The 21,848-nt window shown below is 39.6% G+C and overlaps 1 protein-coding gene across 6 annotated transcripts; it reads right to left on the minus strand.

Annotated features, from left to right (window-relative positions):
• Nucleotides 1-1,279: 1,279 nt before the first annotated feature.
• LOC135102854 (longitudinals lacking protein, isoforms A/B/D/L-like) lies at nucleotides 1,280-21,380 on the minus strand. 6 transcript variants are annotated; one of them, XM_064008446.1, is made up of 7 exons: nucleotides 21,271-21,364; nucleotides 19,866-19,980; nucleotides 18,339-19,025; nucleotides 17,539-17,805; nucleotides 16,486-16,569; nucleotides 7,978-8,192; nucleotides 5,276-5,294 (listed from the first exon to the last, which is right to left on the minus strand). In XM_064008446.1, exons 2-7 carry the CDS (start codon nucleotides 19,944-19,946, stop codon nucleotides 5,291-5,293), a joined length of 1,338 nt encoding a protein of 445 aa, XP_063864516.1. In that variant the 5' UTR covers nucleotides 19,947-19,980; nucleotides 21,271-21,364; the 3' UTR covers nucleotides 5,276-5,290. The 6 variants fall into 6 exon arrangements, with proteins under 6 accessions (XP_063864512.1, XP_063864514.1, XP_063864516.1 ...); XM_064008441.1 differs by lacking the exons at nucleotides 5,276-5,294; nucleotides 7,978-8,192 and adding exons at nucleotides 11,383-11,879; nucleotides 12,227-12,524 and having other exon boundaries at nucleotides 21,271-21,380; XM_064008442.1 differs by lacking the exons at nucleotides 5,276-5,294; nucleotides 7,978-8,192 and adding an exon at nucleotides 1,280-2,255.
• Nucleotides 21,381-21,848: the final 468 nt, after the last annotated feature.

Below are 21,848 nucleotides of genomic sequence, written 5' to 3' on the forward strand. Positions count from 1 at the left end.
CTAACAAGGATTCTGCATCACCAATGGGACAATTCCATGGGACACATTTAATAATCTCTGTGACTCGAAAATTAGTCCTTGCGAGAGAATGAACCGTTTCAGAATGCGGTTCATGGATCCGAATGCAAACTTGAGACGATGCAGACTGAGTGAGTGGAAGACTGCAAGAAAAATTAATTGAGAGAGAGAGAGAGAGAGAGAGAGAGTAAAGTTGCAGATTATGACGTTACTACATCTCATTCAGTCTCCAGCTGACCGACTCCCATCAACCTGTAACCCGCTCCAATTGATTTTTTTTCTTTTTTTTTGTATAAGCTTTTATGATTTTATTGTTAGTTTGACAAAGACTGAATCAGCATTCCTGCATTCCCACCACTACAGCGCCCAGAACGGTAAACATCTTCCTACCACCAGACTCACTGCCGCAGTTTCTCTCTACTGTTTTTTTTTTTTTTTTTTTTTTTTTTTTTTTTTTTTATGGTTACTGGCCTTTTGGACGTGTTAACTGCATGCCTCCCCGCCTCCTCTCACTGCGTAAGACTTACTACTGTATTTACTCTTATTTTGTCCATCTTACAAGAGTTAACTTCTATCTATACTTTTTTTTTTTTATCCCTCTTATTATTAAACTACGAAACTTTCTTCATGTTTCTTCATTTCTACTATCTTCGTGGGGCTCAAACAGTTTTAAGGGAGAAGTATCAAGAGCTCAACCTCTTTTGATTCCTGTCCTGCTGATTCTTTTTGGGAATGGCATATCTCTCTCTCTCTCTCTCTCTCTGACTAGTCTCATGAACACATATACTTACACATAAAAATAAGTAAATAAATAAATGAATAAATAAATAAATAAATAAAATAATATAAAATAAGTAAACACTGCTGCATATCTTTCACCACAGCCTCCTGCACACACTCCCCAGACAAGACTACTACTGCACTATTGGGAAAACTTTAACCTGGTTTAAGGAATGCATGAAAGAAACTGAAAACTGGTGAGCGATTTTGATATCATTGAAAAGTGTTAAACTTCAGGTGAAAAAAAATCAATAAATAACACACACACACACACACACACACACACACACACACACACACACACACACACACACACACACACACACACACAGTTTTTCATTTTCATCACTCAATCTTAAACCATGTTAGCATTTTCTCATCAGTAAATACACCCTTTGCTGCAGCATGTAACACACTCACAGAACACACATCACTCTGTAAATACTGTAGGACCTCCACATTGTACTAAACACTGCCATTACAATCAGTAACTTTATTAGAGTGAGGAAAGGTGAAGGGTACTGCAAGGAGGAGGGACTATAGCCACTTGCCTCGATAACATCTCACCTGCTATAGCTAACATTTCTTTCTTTATCCTTATTGATCATGGTTGCTGTATGATCATCTTAACAGCGAATAATGCAACACAACTGGCTTATTATGTCCTGAAATATAGATTAAATTATTGACAATGGCACAATGGAACACTATTTTCACAAACACCATCCATAAATTTTCTTCTTTCACTTTCTATTGGAACCAGCAACTTAGTATCTTCTCTCCCAATTTTTGTACCCATGGCTGGTTTCCTTGACACAAAAAACATCCTTTTTCTAATGCCTATACATGCTGCAGAATCTTCCTCCATATTCCTGAATGTTTTTGTGTCTATTCCTGACTATATTCAAAGGGATATTCTGGAAGTTACTGGGTCTTTGGAGGATATTTGCATGATTCTAGTGATAGTTCAACAAGGATTCCACATTGTCAGTAGCAAAAACATTGATGAAAACCCGTATCTCTGTATCCTTCATCAATTGACATGAGAGACCAAAGGATTTAAGAATACGGACCCTTGCCTTGAGAGATCATTACTGCAGACTGTGGTTGGCAGCAGCAGTGGCGACAAAATGCTTGTTACGGAGGTGAGTAGTGAGGTTGCTCTGGTTCTTAGTGCGATAGGGACAGTGGCTACATGCATATGGTTTTTCTCCTGTGTGGGTTCTAACATGCAGCTGCAGGTTCCCCTTCTGTGTGCTGCGGTAAGGACAGTACTGACAGGCAAATGGCTTCTCCCCCGTGTGGGTCCTCAGATGCACCATGAGCTTCTGGCGGCAGTCGAACACCTTGGAGCAGTGGGTGCAGGTGTGTGTGCGGTGTGGCTCAGGAAACATGTGTGCAGTGCTGGGGTTCCCAGCTGCTCCTCCCATCGCTGCCACGCCTCCTGGCCCACACCCCTGCAATGGAGGTGAGAGTCTTGAGTTGTTGATGACCGGGTGGTGTGGCTGCTGTTACTACTGAACTGTTTGCTACTTCTGTTATCATTACTGGTACTACTACTCCTGCTGCTGCTGCTGCTGCTGCTGCTGCTGCTGCTGCTGTTGCTGCTACTACTATTACTACTTTTGTACCACCAATTATAAAAACTACTACTACTACTACTACTACTACTACTACTACTACGACTACTACTACTACTACTACTACTACTAGTACTACTACTACTACCACTACTACTAGTACTATTGCTGCTGCTACTACTGCTGGTACTGTTACTGCTGCTGCTACTACTACTACTACTACTACTACTACTACTACTACTATTACTACTACTACTACTACTACTATGATACTGGAACTTCAATATGATCAAAAGGAATATATTACGGTAATTATTAATAAAATCTAAAATCTGATATGTGTATGTTCCATAAAAAAAAAAAGTGTAATAAAGTCTAAAATCTCCTGAATTGAATATTTTCTATAACACTTGGTATGAATATACAATAGTGTATGTAGTTTGAATGCACATAAGACTTGATGTATTCTGTGTGTGTGCGTCAAAACTATTTTATTACTAAATATAATAATGATATGAATACATTTTTTCTTAATTTTAATTTTATTTTTTACTTGCTTCTCCCAAAGCATGTACCTCATCAGTGTGACCTTGAGTAGAGGAACTTCATTTGTAAATAATCAACATTGCATTTCTTAATGTATATAAGTATTCTATACACATCATGAATGTAAAATTATAAATTCTTGAACACAGTGTGAGTATTTATCTTGGTTGCACCCTGCTTTACATAACTGTTATCTACCACACTAGAATTGCAGCACTACACATGAACAGCACACCTGATGCAGCCACTCCTGTTGTGTCAAGACTCAAATAAAAGCTCAAATAAATATAGTAGAGGTATTTATGATGAAACATGTAATATAAAACTTATTTATCTGCCTGTCTCAAGAACAAACATCTTATGTACTAACAACATGATGTTAAAGTAACAGCAGTATATACATGTGTGATAAGAAAGACTGGTGACATTGGAGAGAAAAGTGAGATGACTACAATAGTGCATAAAACAACAACCACAAGACAACAACCTCCAGTAACACAGGAGGACAGTGTGCTCAACTGTGGGTGATGAAGGCATGAGAGGAGAATAAGGGGATTAGAAAATGTAGGGAGAGAATAAATGGAAATTCTTTAGTTGTGCCCATCTCCTGAAGGATGCCCTTAGAAAGAGACATGAGGTATGAGAGAACAGATTGAAAAAAAAAAATAATAATAATAATAATAACTCTAGAAGTACAGGTGACTTCTCTCATGTGACTGTCCACCTGAGGGAGCCTGAGCCACCCTGCCCTGACACCTGCTGCTGTGTGTTACCTGAGAGAAAAGTAATTGTTGTACCTAAAATTACTTCAGATGTGGTCACTGAAACTATCAGTGGTGTAACAACACTGAATTTTTACTTATTCTTACTTCTTTTGCATACATTTTGTCATTCTCAGACTTAATCAGTTTGTGTGTGTGTGTGTATGTGTGTGTGTGTGTGTGTGTGTGTGTGTGTGTGTTTTTCTATTATGTGGAGCCCCATTCTATTCCTTAAAGGATATGGGATTAGGGTGATGGGTTTGGATGAGTGGAAAAAAAAAAAAAACTCAGTAATCACAGTGTTAGTGCTGAGTTAAAGAGTGTTAAAAGTTTAGATAAATTTATGGATAAGCATAACTGTTGAATATATGTAAGTATTCATGTTTTATACAGGGTCTGAGTTAAAGAGTGTTAAAAGTTTAGATAAATTTATGGATAAGCATAACTGTTGAATATATGTAAGTATTCATGTTTTATACAGGGTCTGCCACATGTAGGCCTGCTGGCTTGCAACTTCTCTTATGTTCCTATAGTACTGTGCAGGTTGGCATGGCTGAGTACTGTACTGTTAGCTGCACACAGATACACTTCAGGATGACTGGTTCATGTTGTTCCTGAGTAGCTGAACCAAACACTGCACACATTCACTGCACTCACACACTTGCACTGCTGTAATGCCAAGCTACATTCTACTCTGCTACACACAAGAATACTACCACTGCATTACTGCCTAGTGCCACTTGTGTTCATGTACTACTACTGTACAATAGTCACACATAAAAAGAGAAAAAAAGTTTCCCATGACATCATCAATAACTTTCAAATCATTCATGTTACACTGCACTTAAATTTCGGATTCCATATAAATCCATTTTCCTTTCCTTTGAAACACTTACTGCAAGATTTCTGTGACATATTTTCCTCCATAGTAGAGTTCTTTTTCTGTATTTACACATGTACACATATGTACACATCCTGATACTTTATAGATAACTGAAGCTACACCCACAGGCTTATGAGTTTGTGAGTGAGATTCCATCATTCAAACACCCAAGAGGCACTGCACATTCCCCTACTAAGACCATATTCTGAAACACTTCTGTGCCACACCTGGACTACTTTCAAAAGGCTCTAATTGCATTTTCATGGGTTTTCAAGGGTGTTTTACAAGGTTACAGTGACATATTAAAAAGATTTCTATATTATCAACAGAAGAAAGAGTCCTGAGAACCCAGCTGATCATCACTGTGGCCTTTGAAAATAGTCATGGTGAGAGAGCAAAGTGTTTCTGAATGCAGGCCTAAGATGTGATTCCCTTGGAGTCCTGCACCATGACTCTCTCGTGCTTGCGGAAAAGGTGGGACTTCATGTGTGCCTTGAGCCGCGCCTGGTAGCTGCAGTGGGGGCACCTGTATGGCTTCTCTCCCGTGTGGATGCGTATGTGGCGCTCCAGGTCCCTCGGGGAGTAGAAGGTGGACTTGTTGCAGTAGGGGCAGACGGGTGTGAAGTGGGTGAGGGGGTGAGAGGAAGAGAGCCGGGTCAGTGTGGGGGGTGGTGGTGGTGGTGGTGCCCGGTCTGCCTCTGGTGTGGCTGGTGCTGGCAGTGTCACCTAAAACAGAGAGTGACCGGTGAGCACAGATGCCTCCCACATGCCGGCAAGGAAGGTTTGTACAAGCATTCTGTTAACATTTCAGGATGCACAAGGTGAGGTAACTTTCAACTCTCTCTATCCCAGTGTATATTGTTAGTCATTTAATTTGGGACTATTCTTTTTTTTTTTTTTGAGAATCACTACCACAAGGAAAGTTTTGATGATACTTTTGAAATCTGTAATATTAGCAAGACAGTTTTTTATCATCTGTTTTGAAGCTTTCTAATTTCTGGTTTTCACTTGAATCTTAATATTTTCCTCTGGGTGCTTTATTATCATACACAATCACCATTACTAATTTAAACATGAAGACTGATTTCAACAATTGCAAGAAAATACCACTACTGCACAATGGCGCCTCAGCACACATGCCACACAGGTCACTCTGCTGTCTTGGGGAGCAACGACAGGCAACACGTGCACCTCACACACTCTTCACCACTGGCTACCACATCACGGATATGCAGATTTAGACTGCCACACACAAGTCCTGCCCCCTCTAGAGAATCAAGGAAACACTGGAGATATCTATCAGGAGGTGGGATAAGCTAACCATAATGAGCCATCACAAGGGACTGACCCCTGGGAGGCCACTCAGGGAATCACAAAGCACAAGTGAGTAATCAAACACAGTAACACAAATACTTCAATCTGTATTTCAAAGTTTTGGCTTTTCAGATAAAACTTTACAAATCAAACCAACGCTATTATGTACAAACACTTGAGCTAGTTACAAACACATGTAATGTTCCAAGCTGCTGAATACACACAACCCATCACAAAATATCAGCTCCATTATTCACATTGATAAAACAGTTTAAGGTAAGAGTGCCATGGACCAACAGCAGTTGAAAGCAATGTAACTACAAATCTTTACAAATGGACAGGAGATCAACTTGTCTGACAATCAAAAGTACAACAAATTTAAACCAACAAACAAAGAATAGGTATGTATGGAGGTGTTATGATAACAGACTCACAAGGCATGATCAGTATTATGTTAACAGTAAGAGTATTCATTTTGTGCTGTGGAGTCAGTTTTGATTATTGTAATGATTTAGTTCCTATCCCTTTCCCCCTCTTCTCTCTCTCTCTCTCTCTCTCTCTCTCAACTAGCCAATCTTTATACGAAACCTGACAGTTAATTAATTTGAGATCAAAAGAAAACTCTGGAAATTGGAAGTGATCAAGTGAGGTGTGTTACTTAACTAATGACCACGATTAAACCATTCCCTTCACTCAAAACTGAAAATGAGATCTTAAATTTATTGGTGTCTATGTCAATACGTGATTTGTGACTGTTTGGTGAAGCATGCCTGGTGACTGGTGACTGGTGGGTGGAGGAAGTGAGGCTGGGCCATCATTATGTTACCATCAGCATGGCCTGGTACACTTATCACACATCAGTTAAGGTAAGGTGGTGCCATTACTGCTACTTCTGCTTCAGACTCAACTTTTCCCTCCTTTGTGATGAAGATGTGGGTTGTGAGTTTTGCTTAAGTGTGTGTGTGTGTGTGTGTATGTGTGTGTGGATATATTGTTAAGGATACAGGCTTTTTTTTCACACAAAATTATGTCAGACTTAATTTAATTTTGTTTGAGTGAAGTTAGTATGGGCTTTCCTATGGAATTATGTGGCCAGCTGTGCTATACTTTAGCTCTTGGGGTGTAGTAGGGTGTCCACAAGACTCCCTTTCCACCAGGGGCCGACAGGGCTGAGATTGAATGGTGTGTGTGTATGAGTGTAGGGTGCTTTATCTGGACCATCCTGTGTGGGATTGCTGGCCTGGTATATAGATATATAGGTTAGGATTTTATTTAAATTTGCTTATGTAAAGTTAGGCTATGTTAGTCTGGTTTAATTTAATTTTTAAGAAAGGTTAGATTTAAGGATGAAAATGAGGTATGAAATTTTGTTTAATTAGAGAGCCCATATCTCTTTAATAATGACTTATATTTATGCATCAGTGTTACTGAATAAAGTGACTCAAAATTCCAAGGTATACTGTTACTGGCTTGCAGAGAACAAGAAAAATACTAATTTCCTCAACATTAACATCCAGCACTTCCTTTCCACAGGACATGGAAAAGACACTTCTTTCCTCACAGCTACTAACCATTATTCCATTTGACACCACTTTGTCCTTTCTCTAAAGCATCATATTTCAATGTTTTGCCACTCAAGGCCACTGTCAAACTTTCATGTGATGTTGTTTTTGTCTGCAGCAGTGAGTGGCACCTGCCTGTCTGTCCCTCAGCATTCACAGCCACACTTGTCATTATAAAGCCTCCATTGCCACTGGTCTCCTCTCCTCAACATAAAGGTGAGAGCTTTTCCTTATAAATGTGAGCAACTGTACATGTGGGTGGTAATCTTCATTGTTATTAATGAGATTTTTGACTGTCTGTTGGCATCACTCTTTTCCTACTGACAAATTATGCACAGGAACTTGTGCATGAAAAATATCAAACTGGACCATTTGGAAGAAGTTAAGAGAAAAACTGGGAGGATCTGTGGTGAAAAAATAAAATAACAAAATAATATATAAAAGAAATAAAATATAAAAAAATGTAAGATCATTAAACAGAACAGTGTCACAAGAGATGCATGAAGACTGCCAGCAAGAATATGGCTCCTCACATAGACGTATAGGGATGCCTCTTCAATACATGGATGCGCAAGAGGTCTGAGCGTGCCGAGCAGTAGGAACAGTAAGAGCACAGGTACGGCTTCTCTCCCGTGTGGGTCCGCACATGTTTCCTGAAGTTGTTCTTGTGGTCGAAAGTCTTGTGACAGAAGCTACAAGTAAAGCGATTCCCAACACTGCTTGGCATGCCCACAAATCCTCCATCATCCTAGAAGGAAGTGCAGTGAAGGTTAGTGAGTGAATGTTGTGCAGTCACTGTCAGTAGTCTGGTAACATGCCACACTCACTGCTACTGTGTTGTCGTTTCCTCTCAATCTTAAGTTTTTTTGATCTGCCGGGAACCTTTCAGTTGTCAGGTATTGTAAGGAGAGTGTCAGCAGATCAGAGGACTCAAGGTTGTGGGAAGACACTTAACACAGTGGATGTAAGCATGGCATGCTACTTGACTTTTGACAATGACTGTGCCTCCCCTTAGTAGCCCATTATTGTTTCTCAAGGTCACTGCACACAACTGTCTCATCCCCAGGCCTCATCTCACCACAGCATGTGGTGACATGTTAGTTGCACCTGCCTCACCACACACCTCATTCACCTGCACTTCTAACAGAGCTCATACATTTTCTCTTGTTGGGCTCATTCATTTTAGTTTTTGAGTGAAGAAACCATAATGATGTTACATGAATCACTGACAAACTATCTGATGGAGATTAATACAAAATTTGAGATTAATACCAGTTACATATAAGGCAACAACTATATTTTCCTAGATTTTAGTTATTCTTCTTTCACTAAAAATATATTATAAACAATAAGTCAGTGTGTACTCAGACACATCTCAACACATTCACGTGCTCCCCATCACTCTGCCTCACAGCATCCTGCCTCTCCCTGCCCACACACTAACACACACCTGAAGGGAGAACTGCCATCCCTTGTCAGTTTTCCTGTACACTGTTGCTCCCTAGGTTGTGGTTCCAGTCAGACCTCTTAATACACATTCCTAATACTTTTGCTACTCCCTGAAGGAAGATATTGGTCAAGATAAGCAGATTTTCTACTATGAAGTCTGTGCTTAACTTATGAATCTGTTTATATAATTTTATTATTTTTTTGAAATTCTTTGTGATTTTTTTTTCTATTGCCATTCCTTGTACTCTGGCATCTTTGGCACACATTCTGCTGATCTACTCCTCTAAGTGTGCTAACATTATGCCTGGACCCTTCCCCTTGATTTCCTTCTCATGGCTTTATTGCACTTTTTTTTTTTTACTTCCAACACTTATTCTGTCCACTTTACTAATGCCAAACTTGATCAGTGTTTACTTGTTTAGAAAAGAATAAATAAATAAATAAATAAATATATATATATATATATATATATATATATATATATATATATATATATATATATATATATATATATATATATATATATATATATATATATATACTTCCAAATCAATGTCAAATTAATCAATAACCACAATTTTCTGAAATTCTCAACTGATCACTTAAACATCCTGACTGTGGTGAGGTCAATAAAACACATGAGTAATTTGAAGCAATCAAAGGTATATTTAATCCATCACATGACTAGTTAGAATAATTAACATTTTGGGGGCAAATTATTCACAAACTAACAATAAAACAAATCTTACAACAGTCATTCACGGGGCTATCAGTTTACAAATGCTCCACCTCATAAGTCCTGCACAGTCTCACTGCACTGGACACAACACACACAACACACACCAGTGCATCCTTAACTTCCTGAACTGCATCATGAACATACACCACCCACAAACTCACAAACAAATGCACTTCAGACTTTCACATCTCCAGCTGTGACCTCAGCCTTCCTGTGTGGGGCACATGTACAACCACCTAGTTACTGTACTATGTATCACTACAGTCTATCACAATGGTCATCCTGCTCACCACCACACCTTTGTGACCCTGCCAGCCCAGGTCACTGATGGTGGCCAGGTGTGAATTGATGGTTTGTTTGGTACTCAATGACCCACAAGAGTAGTTTAAAATATGTATAGTGAATAAACTTTGTATGTATTAAATGATGTTAATAAAGCATTTTCATACACAAACACATGCTCTCTCTCTCTCTCTCACTTGCACAAAATAAAAACACTTTAATTTCTCTCTCTCTCTCTCTCTCTCACACACACACACACACAAAATAAAACAGTGCAGCAAACTGTATCACTGACACAAACCTTCCTCCTTCTCCTCCTGCTGCTCCTCACACACCTCCACTAAACTGTTCCACAAACTTCTCATCCTGTGCAAGGTACTGCTGGTGGTGCCTTTTTATATGAGTTCGCAAATTGCTATTCTGAGTTGTTTTGTAAAAGCAGTACATACACGCATAAGGCTTTTCACCGGTATGGGTGTACAAGTGCTTCCGCAGATTGGTCTTGTCTCGCGCCACATAGCCGCAGTGTTGGCATATGTAGTTGCTCAACTTCCTAGTCACACCCTGCGTTTCCACAACCTCCGCGCCCTACAAGAGAAGAGAAGGCAATGGTTTACTAACAATCGATTCAGAAGCAAATCTTATCTTTGAATATTTAGAGAAACTAGTGTAGCAGTAACTAACCTCTGAACTGAAAGCTGAGCAATGATTCTGGTTAAGAAAAGTAAACATTTCCAGCACTCATGACAAGCAACACAAGCACTGTGACTCAAGAACCAACGGGATTGTATCTTCTCAATTTAAAGGTAAATTTAGATGTCAACTGGGAAGCAGGAATGAAATATATTCAAATAATATATGAACTATTAACAGCAATCCATGGAGCTAAATGCACTTCATACTTGACCTTTGTCTCAGGACTATAACACACAGCAGCTGCATGAACATGACTGTCAAGTTTCACATAATTTGTAACTTCAGCCAAATACCCAACCTTGTCTTGGACTTGGGACACATAGAGTGCCTCACCATCTCCCCATCCTGAAAGTGCTCTACAGCCTTGACCAGTACTGCAGGGTGTATTGAAAGCCCTCTTTGAGCCCAGAAATCACACGGCATATTTCTGGGTTACTCAGAAATGTATGATTAAAAAGATGAATAAGTGCCTTTATATAATGAATGAGAAATAATATTCAAGATCACATGACAGCACAGTCATACACACAGACACACATACTTACAATCATACATTTGCACAAAACATCCCTCCCTCACACACCCATACATCTCATCAATAACTCTAGATGCTATGAATCTTTTCTAAATTTCCACCTGGTGTAGCTTTTGTTGACATTGTATGGTGCCTGAAGGACTTTTCCATGTCATGTTGTTCGTGTACTGACAAAGGATTTCCAAACAACACTGACCAAACTAATCTCAAAATCCTTTAGGAATATGAAACTGCCTATAAAATCTCTACTTTATTTTGATAATAAATTAAACTATTTAATACAGTAGTTTAAAATCAAACACTTTCATATCAATTATAACCATAATGCCAAAATAAACAATACTGAATTGTAAAAAAATAAAATAATTCCTTAATTTAATATAAAAATTCATCTCGCTTTATTCTATAATAAACATGTTCTTTCATAAAGTTTCAGAGGTGTCTTGGCCACCGGCAACGTGGGGTCCCCAACCACCGTGTATCCGCTTGATGTGGGCCTTGACATTGTTGCTCTGGGTGGAGCGGTAGCCACACAGGGAGCAGGAGTACGGCTTCTCACCGGTGTGAATCCTCTTGTGCCGCCGCAGGTTAGTGCTGTCACGAGCCTTGTAGCTGCACTGATCACAAAACAGCCTCAGTCCTTCTCGGTTACCTGGCACCAGCATCTCCTCTGGCTGACTGTTCCCCGTGACAAAGTGGCTTGTCGGGTGCCCTGTCCCGCACACATCCCGCGCCTACGGGAGAAAAATATGCCAAGCTGTTCATTAGGGTCAATTTTCTACAGTGCGAATTTTCTCCAAACCTGACCAACAGAGTAATCTATTAAAGCCTTCACATCTTAACTGAGAGACCAGTCTTGCCTGCATACACAGGCTGGCCAAGCACTAGACTAGATCATGGGACTGCCCACTCAGGTGTCACCACTCTTACAATAATGCTATCAATTTTCTTGAGGATTACTCTGAGCCATGGATTCTTCATGTAGTGCATTTGGAAACCAGGTAATTCAGCATTAAACTCATATTTGAACATAATCATGTCATGCGAGATCATTCCACAGAGAGTCGCGAGCAAGCTATACCGGTGCCATCTCCATCTGCCTGGCTTGGTAGTGAGGGCTGCTGATCAACAACGGGCAGCACGTGCTGAGTGTGGACTCTTCTAATGTGCGTCCGCAAGTTGCTGTTCTGGGTGGAGCGGTACACACACCAGGGACAGGCATACGGCTTCTCGCCAGTGTGGATGCGCAAATGTTTCTTGAGGTCTTTCTTCTGGCGAGCCAGGTGGCCACAGATGGGGCACACGTGAGCACTTTGGATTGCCCGGGCAAGAGTCTGCTCCAGCGACTCACTCTGGTTGCCGCATCTTGACCGTGGCCCCTATAAGAAAAAATGGGCAATTCAGTCCTGGATCCAGTTCTCTCTTCATTTACTCACGTATCAACCTTTCCCATCTCACTACACAATTAGTAATGCTATCTTACAATGTGTTTGCCTTGTGTATACATGTGTTCTTTCTTTCCTTTGTTAAAACAATTCTTGCAAAAGGGGCAATATGAGAATTCACATCCACACTGAAAATACAATGAGGCAACGTACTGGCTTGAAGAAGACAATTTAAGATTAAAGGAAAAAAGTAGTTATGGAGGAAAGGGATGAGAATTACAGGTGAAAGTGAAAGTAAATCAGAATATACTTGTATATACAAATACATAGGTACACAGTGTGAAAACAAAGTAAACACATAGTACATATAAACAAAGTGTTGAGAGGCGGTCACAATAGGACTACATTTCAGAGTAATATGGTCTATGTGGATTTTCAGTTTAGTAAGCATTATAGACCCAGCCAGCCTTTTCAATTTACATACAATATTCAGCAACGCCTGCCATTAGCAGACAACATTTTGAGATTTATTATCCCAGACCATTTCAGAATGCTCCTCTTTAGGCCTTGCCCTGATTGCACACACAAACAACATCAACTAGAGGAAAAACTATGCTACTTTGTAACCATTCCTATATTGATACCCACACTGTAATAACATTATAACATTAAAAAAGCATCAGTACCTATATTTTGTGACATGTTCACATAAGACTTATGGCAATAAATGCAAATAAAAGAAAGTTATAGCACCTTTCTCCAACTAGCATGGAATGCATTTTACAAAAATAATGGAACCTCAAAGTAAACACTAAACTGTCCAACTGATTAGCCTTTTTTTTTTATTTGCATATATTACATCTTGTGTGAAATTTTGAATTTTTTGTTGTCTCTAACCAAGTGTGAATATTACTTCTCTGATAATGGCCAACTGAAAAGGTTCAGGAATCCCATCCTTGTCCCCATGAAACATTTTGTGATTTAGAATGAGAAAAAATTGTGAAATACAAAATTCGATGTGGTATTGTAACACAACTGCCATGATATTTGTGCTACGAGCTTAGCATACCAGCAACTCCAAACCTTTGCCCCAGACTCCTACCCCCAGAAGAGCTTACACCATTCATTCCCACCATTCATCCACCATGCAGACTCATCCCTCAAACTATACTTCAGAAAGCTCACTATTCTGATGAGAAACTCTAACATTTCCCTACTTCTGCCTTAACTCTATCCATATTCATGATTGTCAATTTTCTTCTCATTTCCTTGATATCAGATCACTTTATGCGCCTTGGGATTGCCTTCTACATTGTGATAACATATCATTATATTTGTGAGCGCCAGAGCTATCCAGCAAATATCCCTGATAAAAATTAAGCACTGCCATCACTGCACACGTTACCCTACTGTTATAGTCACAGGCACTCCACAAGTATCAGGCAAACCATGTTAGCTAAAGGAACACCTTTCTGGGTGTGTCTAACACAGTACTGTGACTAGAAATGTCATGCATCAGCAGATAGGAAAACTTTTCCAGGTGCTATTCAGGAATTTGGACTGTTTGCTCACAGACAGGAAGACTGACCCAAACACAACTGCAATGTGGCTTCCATGTTAGCCATGCATGAAGCAGCAATGTTTTGCATAAGATGTATAGACTCTTGGAGCTCCTGCTAATAGCAACACCTGGCTCTCATCAGGCCTTGACTCATGGCAGTGCAGCATTACTAGTGCTAATCCCTAATGCCTTGATGTGGGAAGAGGTTGACTAAAATAAATCATCCTATACAATCTGCACAATCACTACAAGTTTTTTCTTTCATAATTTTGGGACAAAGATCTAATTTATGATGCCAAACAGAAGAAACACACTGTGCTTAAAAACAAGTTCAAGAGTTTTGCACAGCAGAGATAAAGGTATGTACACACACAACTGCTGCTACTTTGTGAGAATAACATGATAGATATGGGATACTGCATTTGTAATGATTCAAATCATCATAATGCACACAGCAATCTTGAGCTGAATCACACACTCATGACTAAAGATGATCCACTATTTAAGTCACTAATGAACACATTCCTTTGAGTAGCCTTGAAGTATGCTCTCAATTTTGTGTGCTTCCTTTCTGAGTACCACCTTGCATATACCAGTAATGAAACAAATTATGTTCACAATGTGGTGATTACCAATACAGAAAAGATGGCACTTAAGTGTGCACACATCTAAGTATGTGCTTGCTTGCATGCATGCACGCATGCACGCACGCGCACACACACACACACAAACACACACACACACACACACACACACACACACACAGAGGTTCCACACAAGTGGAACACACACACACATGGTGTTAAGTAAATGATGCAGTACAGACTCTTGAATCAGTTAGCCATAATGACTGCCATTTTTCCCAAATTTAAGCTTCAAAACTGAAGGACATGAATGGGATGGATGGACAATGAAGAAAGTGCTAGATCCAAGAGTGATGTCTCTGAAGCATATAGGAGTAACTATGCATGAAAGGGATGAACAGAGAGCAGATGTCAGGAATACATGAGTGTGGCAATATATCCTTATGACAGTAGTATTATGCTTGAATACTATGTGGCTTTAAAACTGATGAGTAAGTGGTATGAATTCATCCCTCATTTCCCAAACACCCAACAGTCAATGGCACAAATATGAGAGAAAAATAGGTGGAAGTGTGCAGCTGGTACTTCCAGTTTTGATCCAGATTCTGAGACCAAAACACTATTTGCTCAAGAGATTAATTTGTTAGTACTACTTGCCCTCACTCTTATTGTGTTGTGAATGGGTTATAAATAACATGAACAGAGAATCAACTACAAGACTACAGGCAAATAAGGGCATCTTTTTAAGTACCTGCAGGGTAAATAATCCTGAATCCATGATAGAAAAGGTTCTTGATTCATCTGATAGCTGCATGTGGTCAAAGAGAAGCCCTTCTTACTTAACTAGGGACACTTCACAACAAATCTCTTTCTGGTGAATGTATCTAAGTGTTTTGTCTCATTTTGTACCTTGTAAAGCTTGATACTGAGGCATCATGAACATAAACCTGTTGTGAGCCGCCTGCATCTTCCTGCACCAAATTAACAATGTGAATCAGACAATATACTATATAATTCTGCAGATTGCTGTCTCACCATCGAGCCACTCAGTCCTCAAATCCTATAACTTTGACTAAAGACTGGTAAAAGCGGTCAGGATAAGGCACTGAGACATGATAAGAACACAGACTTTATACTCACACTGTATGGGTAAGGCTAAGACCCTGGAGCTTAGTTACACTTCATTTACTATTTTTGTTACCTCCCTTCTGCTCCAAGTTTCAGTCACGAATATGCAAAGAATATCATATTTCAATTTTGATTCTTATAGCACAATTTCTGCTGGCTTGGCTCAAAATTTTATTCCATACTGACTCACAAGAGGTTTGTACTAGCAACCAACACACCACAAAGAGATTAAGTTGAGTCTGACCCACAAAGGAGGCCTTGGGGAAGCAGAGACCAGCCAACCTGTATTATCCTACAGTCATTCTTCATCACTCAACTCAACTTGCAGTATCCTAAAATGGTCATTGTTGGATCTGAAAATTTTTTGGTATTCTTACGTAGTACAGTCTTAGTCAGGAGTCACCAGTAAACCTGCCACACTCACTTCTATTGTTTAGTATCTTTTTGTTCTCTTTACTGAACCTGTTAACATATATAATGCTAGCAAAACACAGGACTTATGGTTGAGAAAATTGTAAAACAGTGGAAATGAGTGTAGGATGCTGCTTGAATTCTGATTGTACGAGTAACTGCACTTGGATCTTCACAATTCAGTTAGTACTTCTGTTTTCCTGATATCTCAGAGATTGGCCTGTCCCTTGCTTCCTCCAGGTCCTCAGTTCATAGTAAGCTTCACACTCACCATTTGTGAAGCTCTGGGTTGGTTGGCAGAGTAGCTCTCATAAGGCATTCCCAGTAACGCTCGGTCACCTTCCCATAAACTCTTCTGTAATGAAAGGTAACTTCAATGACTTATGCTTCTTGAAAATCTCAGGAATGTTTGTAGCTATACAGAAGATGAGTTAGCATTTTTCTATCTTACTTTCCCTAAACACTTATTTGAACTGGAGGGAGAGTGTTTTTTTATATTAGATATGAGATCTTTTCTTTTGAGAATATGATTATTGATGTCAGGCTTTCCTTAATTGTTGTATATTACATGCTCTGGTCAACTCATCAACAGACTATCATGATAACAAAGATGATATACTTAGTACTAAAAACTTTAGTTCACCTCCATATGGACATAAATAATAATAATAATAATAATAATAATAATAATAATAATAATAATAATAATAATAATAATAATAATAATAAAAATAATAATAAAAACATAAGCAATACAACAAATAATTGATTAATTGAACACAACAGATACACTGATTGATTGAATGATACTGTTCCAATAGAATCATATGACATCAACACTGCAAAGACTGAATGATTAATTTAAAGGCACAACAAGAATGGAATCACATGGTGCTAACACTAAACAACAGAGAAGTGATAAAAAAAAAAAAATGGTTAGGCAACATAGTAAGAAGAAAAGAATAGGAACTGATTAATAGTGCTTGAAGAAAACAAACTGAGGGAAGAAAATCAAGGGGAAGTACAGAGAGTGAGATGGAGGGATGGAATTGCATTAAACATGCAAAGGATGGGAGTCATAGAGGATCATGTAAGGGACAAAAAACAACTCGAGGAGACTTGTACATGATGCCAATCCCTGATTTTAAGAGAGAGAGAGAGAGAGAGAGAGAGAGAGAGAGAGAGAGAGAGAGAGAGAGAGAGAGAGAGAGAGAGAGAGAGAGAGAGAGAGAGAGAGAGAGAGAGAGAGAGAGAGAGAGAACCACTGAAGGGAAAAAAGTTAATGAAAATGGACGAAGCAAACAGAGGCAGACACAGCACTCACCCCTTGGAGTCCCGATGCACCTGGCAAGGCCACAAGGTCCTCCAGGGTCTGTGGCTGGTTGGTGGGTCTGAGTGGTTGTGGAGTGAACCCACCAGCTCCCGCCGCTGCTGCTGCTGCCGCCGCCGCCTCCCCCACCAGGCTGCCTGAGTGCTGGGAAAAGGTGAGGCTCGGGTCTGCATCTGCTGACTGGAGTGCATCTTTGGTTTCCTCTGGCTCACTGTAACTCTCCTGTGGCTCCTCCTTGACTAGTGGCTCATCCACCTTCACCTGTGGATGGAGAGGTGGTGGTCAATAGTGGTTCAAGTGTACAGGTGGAGCATAATGAAGATTCCAAATTTAAAAACATTCAGTAATTAATTTTCAATAGTTAAAAATAAATTTTCTCCAAATGCAAATGTAAAATTCAAATCTTAAAATGCAAATCTTCGAAACTACCTAAAAATAAGATAGGCAAAAAGCAAAATAAAAATAAAAATTCTACAGCTGTTCCCTATTTACAATTTTAAAATCAAAATTCTAGTTGTTCCCTATTTACAATTTCCAATTTACAAAGAACTTTTAAGAAACAGGATGTCATAAAGGTAGATTCACCTGTACTAAGCACTCACTCCCTTCCCATGACTTCAGCAACGTGTCCTTCCCACACCACTACACCTCAGCCTGTGACTGAAAACCCTCTCTCCACTACATCTTGCTATGACCTTCACAACCTAGCTGTGTTTTCTGCTATGCTTTATGATGCTCCTTTCCTGTTTCCAGCTCTAGCATACAATATTCACAGCAACATGAGTCACACTTGCCTCTTGCTCTACTGGTCCCAGAGACTCGTTGCTGGAGTTGGTAGATTCGTTACTGGTGGCTGCCTGGGAGGGGGGGACGGGGAGATCACGGGATGCTGGGTGGAGGAGGTCCGGGGGAGGGTCTGCCAGGGAGGTATTGGGCTGATGGGTCTCGGGGCTTGGGGGGACAGGTGCTGGACTAGGGCTGACTGTTGCCCCTCGTGCCGCCTCCCTGCTCCTTGGTGGGATTCTGAAGGGTTCCCTGTACCCCCCTGGTGACCTCTCCTGGCTGCCCTTGTCCCCTGCAGGATGAACCGACTTCTGAGAGGACAGTGGCTGCTCTTCTGGCCGCCGCCGCTTGCTGTCTGGCCCGTCTGAAGCCCAAGGGACGCTCCGCTTGGCATCCTGGCCTGCCTCTGCCTCGACTGGTGACTCATCGGGCACAGCGAGACCCTTGATTCTCAGACCCTCGGCCGCCTTGATCAGCCCTGAGAGGTTGTTTTGTAGGACATTCACCTCACCAACATACATGTAGTTCAGCAGCGCCTCCAGGTCCTCCTTGCGGATGTCCTTGAGCACGATGATGGGATGACGGCAGTTGGTCCGCTCAAACATCTGCTCAAAGTACTCACTGCAGGTTGAGAGCACGAGCTTGTGCACTGGGTAGAACTTTCCATCACAGGCTATGGTTACATCACAATAGGACTCCTGCCAGGGTGGGAGACAGAGGGATAGGAGTCAGTGATACAAGAGGTGCTGGGATAATGGGTACTTCTTGTTTTATTTCATTCTATTCATGCAGGTTTTCTTCCTATACAATGGTGTGTAAAGAGATTGAAGGGAAAGGAGAGGAGGAGAAGGAGAGGAGAAGGCAGAGTGGAGTAATGAAGTAGATAATACATGACAGAAGATACTAGAAGAGAACAGAAGATGAAGAGAAGGCAAAGAAGAAAAAGAACCTACTGAGGATGAATAGGAACTCCCTGCCCGCTTCTACATTTCTTCCTTCTTATGACTTGAACTTTTTCATGAGGGAGATTTCAAGACACTTATCCTCCAATACTCAATGACAGTTTTTTACTGCTCTTTGAAGACTGGCACTCAAGAGGGCCTTTTTTTTTTTTTTTGTTACTGTTAGCCAGTGCCCCTCTTACATAAAAAGTAAATAAATAAATAAATAAATAAATAAATAAATAAATAAATAAATAAACAAATAAATAATTAATTAGGTAAAAGATACATAAAATCTGGAAGTGGGAGAGAAGCTTCCAAAGAGGCATATAATTGCTGGCCTTCAAAAAAGCTGGTAATGAGAAAGGAAAAGAAAAACTGCAAGTAGGTCAAACCCATCCTTGTTATCACGATTATTAGTCCACGAACTTCCATCACACATGTAAACAATGTGAAAAGAGGTAATTAATTCAGCAACTAAGACAAAATGTTAATAAACCCTGACTGGTACAAAGACTGACAGGATATCGACCTTGTTCCTCAATGGTCATTAGTCACACTACAAGCCTCTGAACAACGGAGGGAGAAGCCACCCACCTTGTGCCTCACAGTAGAGAGGACGTGGAGAAAAGTGGAGCGGTGGTTGTTCCACTTGAGAGACAACAGGCCGCCATCCATGGTGACTCTACATCTGCACTAAACACTCACAACTCTGCAAGGAAGAACACAAGCACTTAGTGAACAGAAAATTTGTTGTCAAAATCACGTAGGTTAAATGAGAGTATTCTCAGACATTTTAGTGTCTATACTGATTAGTTTTATCAACTCTTGAGGAAGTTACTGGGGTTTTTAAGTGTTTGCATGATTCTAAAGATAGTTTAACAAGAATTATATAACATAAATGAAAAGATAAAACAAGAGAACGTCACTAACCATCTCTGTAGTAATTATAAATACTAAGACTGTGTTCTTCATGAAAATATATAAATTAACAAAACATATCATTATGTATCAATCCTAGAAACCAGCATGTACAGATGAGAACACCACCACCACCAACTAATAATAAAATAATAATAAAATCATAATAATACTAATAAAATAATAATAATAATAATAATAATAATAATAATAATAGATAATAAAATAAATAATAATAATAATAATAGTAATAATAATAATAATAATAATAATAATAATAATAATAATAATAATAATAACATAACTAATTATATGAAAAATTTATCTTACTAACAATATGAATCTCACTATGATGTTAACTGAGCTCAGTCACCTGGGCAAATGCCATCCAACAGTCCTTCTGCATACCTGAGGAACTTATCTGCCTGCAGTGAAAAAACAGCAAATACCACCACCCTTGCCATCATACCAAATGTGGCAAGACTAAAATATGACTCAATATATTAATCTTTATCCCCACACCCCCATATATGAAACACAACAGAAAATACAGCGGCAGTCCCTGTAGCTGTGACTCAAATCTTCACACGGTACATCTACATAGCATTCCGATCAGTCTTGGATTGGCATATATCTAATAATGGATAGTTCTGAGCAATATCACCTCTGCCTATGTATATAACACATCCTGACAGTACCAACAGGATATACAGGAGAACAGCCACACTCTCGCCTCTCTGTACTGGAATGAAAAAGGTTGACACTGTACAAAACGATTGGACTAGAGATAATAGACTGTCAGTTAAGGGAGAAAAGTATAAATAATGAATAAATCGATGAATAGATGCACAGATAGAGTCAAAGAAGGACGATTATGAAAAGAAACGCGAATAATCACAAATAAGTATCAATTAAATCCGAGAGGCCACAAGAAGAGGAAGAGGTCCGGAGGCAGGAATTTCATCCCACCTCCCACCTGTTTATTTAGGCCTACACCTGCCCCCATGCTCACCTGGCAACATGCTGCACTTGCTGACGACCTAGTCCCTACCTGATTGCAGAGGGTGAGCCGCTGTCTTACCTTAATTAGTGGTCTTGGTGTGTCAAACGATTCTGGGAGCTCCTTCCTTCATTTTGTTTACCACTGGCTCTAATGTCCGGTTCCTCTTGTACATCTAAGAATAAGTATATTTTTTATCATTATGAATATTGAACCCTATTTTATGTATTGTGTGCTTATTTTTATGTATTTATACTATATATTGTTTAGTCTGTACTAATAGAATTGGATGATTTTAGTAAAGTTGGTGTCTGTTTCTCAACCCTGATCAAGCGAGAGGTAATGGGGAGGAAGAAGATACTTATTTCTTAATGCTGATTGATATGTAACTGGTTTAACGCGTTCATGATTTGGTATATCGAACACTAATGTCCCGGTGCACTAACTAGGTGGTGAGATGGATATTGCTTTATTTGCATTATTTGTTTAGAGAGAGAGAGAGAGAGAGAGAGAGAGAGAGAGAGAGAGAGAGAGAGGACATTTACACTGGGCTAATGAACTATTCGGAATAATTAATTGGAATGTATGGAATAATAAAAGAAACAAGTGACAAATATGATGTATGCCAAAAAAGTAGATGTAGTAAAAGGCAGGCAGTT

The sequence above is a fragment of the Scylla paramamosain genome, chromosome 8 (assembly GCF_035594125.1).
Source record: "Scylla paramamosain isolate STU-SP2022 chromosome 8, ASM3559412v1, whole genome shotgun sequence".
NCBI classification, from domain to species: domain Eukaryota; kingdom Metazoa; phylum Arthropoda; class Malacostraca; order Decapoda; family Portunidae; genus Scylla; species Scylla paramamosain.

Coding starts and splice junctions, on each gene's coding strand:
- LOC135102854 (XM_064008441.1), bottom strand. CDS start 19,946: ATGGATGGCGGCCTGTTGTCTCTCAAGTGGAACAACCACCGCTCCACT. Junction 19,026..19,865: donor TCTCTACTGTGAGGCACAAG/GTGGGTGGCTTC, acceptor CCACCCTGGCAG/GAGTCCTATTGTGATGTAAC. Junction 12,525..16,485: donor AACCCAGAGCTTCACAAATG/GTGAGTGTGAAG, acceptor TTTTTCTTATAG/GGGCCACGGTCAAGATGCGG.